At 45.1% G+C, this 5,000-nt stretch overlaps 1 protein-coding gene across 1 annotated transcript in view; it reads left to right on the top strand.

Moving 5' to 3' along the window:
- Positions 1-5,000, top strand: part of aopep (aminopeptidase O (putative)) — a 48,367-nt gene that overhangs the window by 31,985 nt on the left and 11,382 nt on the right. The window contains exons 10-12 of the mRNA XM_084468190.1: positions 88-195; positions 995-1,038; positions 2,909-2,969. Of these exons, the coding sequence (XP_084324316.1) occupies positions 88-195; positions 995-1,038; positions 2,909-2,969 (213 nt within the window). The remainder of the gene's footprint in view (positions 1-87; positions 196-994; positions 1,039-2,908; positions 2,970-5,000) is intronic.

Genomic DNA, 5,000 nt, shown 5'->3' with positions numbered 1-5,000 from the left:
GCATGACATGTAGACTTGTGGCTTAACAGCTTTGACTTACCAGTCCATAATGGATGTGTCTGTCTTTTGTCAATGTGCGCCGTCCAGGGCTACTTCCTGCTCACGTTCTTGGCCAGTGAGGTGGGGGAATGCGAATTCATCCACTTCTTCCGACACTTTGTGATGAAATACCACGGACAGCTCATTCTCTCCCAGGTACGGGCCAATGAAAGGCGGACAAGTCAAGCCAAGTTTATTTGTTTTGACCCTTTATCATGGTTAACTTTTTCACAAGCTAAGTTTAATGACCATATAAAGGGGCACAGAAAAAGCCCCTGTAATCCATTGGGAAATGGCTGAGACCTTGAGGAGGAAAACATAGGAGGGGCTAGCTCCTTCTCCATCCGGGGGGGGAGGGGGGTCTGATAGATTGGGCAGACAAGAAACGGTAAGCTAAGTAGCCATCCCTGGATAGAACCGACCAGCAAAACCCTTATCTGTTTTCACAGGGCAGTGGATACAAACTAAACATAGAACATAGTCTCTCAAAAGATTGTTCTATGAGCCAGTAAGAGTGGTAAACGTGTATTTATCACATTTTTTGCTTATGTTATGGCTCTTTGAGGCCGGTGAGACAGCGGAACTAGATTGATGATGAGGCATCAGGACTGCTCACGTGTGTTTAACTTACTGAGCCTGTGAGGCTGACTGATCACACCTGGAAGTGTGTGTGTGTGTGTGTGTTTTATGTGTGTGCATTTTGCATGGGATACTGTGCACGCCGGTGTGTCTCTGTGATGTATCCCACCTGGCTTATGTTGTTGAAGTGGTTGTCTCTCTCTCTCTCTCTTTCTCTCTTGCTGTCTCCCTTGCTTTTGCTCTCTCTCTCTCCGTGTTACAAATAACATTTGATGTCTCTCCTCCTTCCTCTGCCTCTGCCTTCACCACTTCTGCGTTCCAGATCTATTTGCGTTGATGTTGTTTATATTTATTGTGTTTTTATTTCCTTTCACAGGATTTCTTGCAAATGCTGCTGGATACCTTCCCCGACATGGTGAAGTATGTACGAGTGGATCAGGAAAACACTCCGGCTACAATGCTTTGAATAATGGATGATGCTTTGCTGCAAACAAAGAAAACAAACTGAACTCGAAATCAATCTGCTTGATCACATGGATCACATGGTCGGGTTGGAAGAACAATATTCCCAATCTTTTACTTGCTAAAACAAATTTTTTTTTATAATATGATATTTTATTATTATGATTTCATTGTTTTGTTGGTCGATTTACTAATTGATTGTTTCATTAATTTACTTATTGTTTGTCAGTGTCGGGTATGACATGTGCTTTTGAGTCTTGGTTATCTAAGTAATGGATTAATACATCCCTGCAGTGCAAAACAAAACCAAAATCCACAGGCAATGAAATCTGCTCATACCAATCCTGTTAAGGGAGCAGTCTCATCCACTCTGCTGTTAATTGAAGTGTAAAAGGATAACAGCTCCTTTTGCTATCCTCCTGTCATTCCTCCCTCCCTTCCCTTCCGGTCGCTTTCCTTACCCTTCCTATTGCTCCTCATTAACCTCCTCCTCTCCCTGTAAGCCTTTTGTATGTCTGTCTAGTCCTCCACCTCTGTCTTGCTTTCTGCCTTTCTCTCTCCAACGCTCTCTCTCTGCCATCCTATTACCCTGTCTTTCACTCTCTCTCTCTGTCTCGCTCCCTCTGTCTCTTTGTCTCTCACTCTCTATCTGCCCTTCTCTTTAACTCTCTCGGACTCGGTCTCTTTCTGCCCTTTGCTCTTGCACTCTCTCTCTCTGCCCTTCGCTCTCAATCTGTCTGAGTATCTCTCTCTGCCCTTCTCTCTCTTTCACTATTTCTTTCTGCCCTTTTCTCATTCTCTGTCTCGTTCTCTCTTTCTCTCCATCACTCTGTCTATGTTTCTCTCTGCCTCTCACTCTCTCACTCTGTCTCTTTCTTGTAGTGTGTTTGTGTGTGTGTGTGTGTGTGTGTGTGTGAGTGTGTTTCTCTCTCTCTTTCGCTCTCTCTCTCCACGTGTGTTCCTCTCTCTCCCTCTAAGCATTGGCTTTTTCTTGGCTGCAGTGTGCAGCCTGCCACTGGCCTGCTCAGGGTGGGATTGAATTAAATAGAGGCAGAGTTTGGCCAGTTAGGGACAGTCAATATTTGTGTCTGATGCCACTTTCAGTAAACATTGTGACTGGAAGCTGGAAGAGTGGGGATTTGGACCAGAATAGATGCCTATATGCCTGCTGACGCTGCCCAGGTTCACATACACACAGACACACACACACAGGATCTCACACATGTGAACACACACACACACACACACACACACATTGTTTTGTGTGTGTTTATGCATATGAAGAGTTGAGGTCTATTAATCTGTGTATTATGAGTGCATATACTGACATTTACCTTAGGCTTTGTGTTAATCTCTAGAGCCTTACTTTGTATATATTTGCATGTTATATACTTAATTTCCATATTTATCTTATGCACCTATACACTGTAATTTTTCATACACACGCACACACACACACACAGGGTTGTGTCCTTCTAAACCTTATGCTTACTTTTGCACAGGCAAGAGTGCCTTACACATGCGCACACATACACACACACACACACACACACACACACACACACACACACACACACACACACACACTTGACCACCTTTATATATGTCTCAAGCCAGAGGTGTCTGCTCTGGACGTGCCGTTCCTTGTACCTGCTTGTGTCAAACAAAGTGGGTGTGACCCCAAATTTGTTTAAGGCGTAGTCCAGTATGATCATGATGATATTTTCCCACGGCTGTGTTTTCATATTATATTGTCTTGAGCAATAACGGCCATCGCTGCACTAATAGCCATTATACTACACTCACACTTGGGCCTTTTGTGTTTCAGGAGAGGCCTCACCCTCACTGCTATTTATGCTGACTGGATGGATCAACCGGGAATTCCAAAGGTATGAACTGGACTGCTTGTGTTTTAGTCTACTCTCCCTTTCCCTCCCCTCCCTATCCCTCTCTCCTCTCCTCTATCTCTCCTCTCCTACCCTCAGTCTCTCTCCCCTCCCCTCCCTATCCCTCTCTCCTCTCCTCTATCTCTCCTCTCCTACCCTCAGTCTCTCTCCCCTCCCCTCCCTATCCCTCTCTCCTTTCCTCTATCTCTCCTCTCCTACCCTCAGTCTCTCTCCCCTTCCCTCCCCATCCCTCTCTTCTCTCCTCTATCCCTCCTCTCCTCTCCTCAAACCCTCTCCCCTTCCCTCTCATATCATCCCTTTTCCCTCCTCTCATCTCCTCCACTCTTCTCTCCTCTCCGCTCCAATCCTCTCTTCCACCCCTCACTCCTTTCCTCTCTTCTTTCCCTCCCTCCTCTCCTCTTTCCCTATCCCTCCTCTTGTCTCCTGCTCTCTCCCCTTCTTTCCTCTCCTTTGTCCCTCCCTCCTCTCCTTTCCTTTCCACTCCTCTTCACTCCTCCCTTGACTCCCCTCCATGACCTTCGGAGGTATGGAGGTACAAAGGATTGAGGCTATTGAGGGTTGCATTGTCATTTTCCACAACAAAACATTTCAAATAAATGTAGTGTTTTTACTAACTATGGAATAATTGAATAATGAATTCAATGTTTAAAGGGATTGTGTGTAGAACATTGCAGCAGTACACATGGAGGAAACCTTCTGTTTCTTTAGAGTGGCAGTGAACCCAAAGTCCTTTTTGTGTGGTTGGGGGGGGAGGGGGGGGGTTATGTGTTAATATTTCCTAGATGATCCTATACAGTCATCAACACCATTTTTTGTCAGTGTTACTAAAATAAGTCTGTAGTAAAAAAAAAAAAACTGCAGTAAAATCCTATCTTTTTGCGAGTCTCTGCCAACCAGTTTGTGAACGTTCCGCGCGCCGCGTGCGGAGCTCCATCTGGCCAGCGGTTGATGTTGACGGCTTCGGCTTCTAGGACACTTTTAGTATAGCGCCACGGTGTGTGGCACATTGCATATACAACGTCACTTATATAATCATCGTTTTCCAGCTTGAGCTGAAACAGGGGGGTTCAATGACGCTTTAAAGACATACAGAAGGCATCAAGTAAGCAACAAGAGAGCTAATCAAATTAAGCTAGCCTGCGCTGTTTCTCATTACAGGACTGACGTCGACGTTCTTGCAAACAATGTTATATGGCCATTCTTGTTTCACTTTCGACGTCAAACATTCTGCAGCCGCAGTTCAATGCACTTTCACATGCATTTGAATGAAAACGGGTTGACAGAATACAGGGGAATATATCCTCCTGCATTGAGTTATCAGTTTTTCATCGTGGTAAGCAAACATCCATCTATCATTGTGTTGAGAGGAAGTTAAAAGTTAAATATTGATAGAAAAATGTTGGTCAGTTGCCAAGTGAATGAGGCTACTGCTTTGTGGTTGCTTTCCAAATAAGAGCTAGGAAGGTCATGGATGAGTCGTGTCCTGAGCAGACACACTCACTCATACACCGCCTGGCAGACATGCATGCTCCCCTCACACAAACGCACGCACACACATACATTACTGATTTCCATTTTACAATTAACCTGCAACAACCTTTTTTCCTATTTCTCCAATCCCCATGGTAACTGGTCGTGATTAGGGTGTGTGTTTGTTTGTGTGTGTGTGTGTGTGTGTGTGTGTGTGTGTGTGTGTGTGTGTGCGTGTGCGTGTGCGTGCACGTGTACAGCTGTGTGTGTGAGTGTTTTCTGTCTGCGACGCTGTCTGGGAACCTTCACCTTCCACAATATACACTGTGATGTAACAGGAGCCTCCCAGGGGCCTCCCAATGCGGGCATGACAGCACAAAGGGGCTCCTACTCTGCTGATTGGCTGATCAGATAGTGTTTATTTTTCCCCCTTAGATGGATTCTCTGTTTGATGTGCCAATCACTTGCCATTAAGGTCAGCTTAGATCGATGGAAACCTTTTTACACATGTGTGTGTATTCACTTTGGGATTTTGTGCGGAAG

Source organism: Micromesistius poutassou (genome assembly GCF_964030765.1).
Source record: "Micromesistius poutassou genome assembly, chromosome: 5".
Classification (NCBI taxonomy): domain Eukaryota; kingdom Metazoa; phylum Chordata; class Actinopteri; order Gadiformes; family Gadidae; genus Micromesistius; species Micromesistius poutassou.
This window is presented reverse-complemented; position numbering and strand designations above follow the sequence as displayed.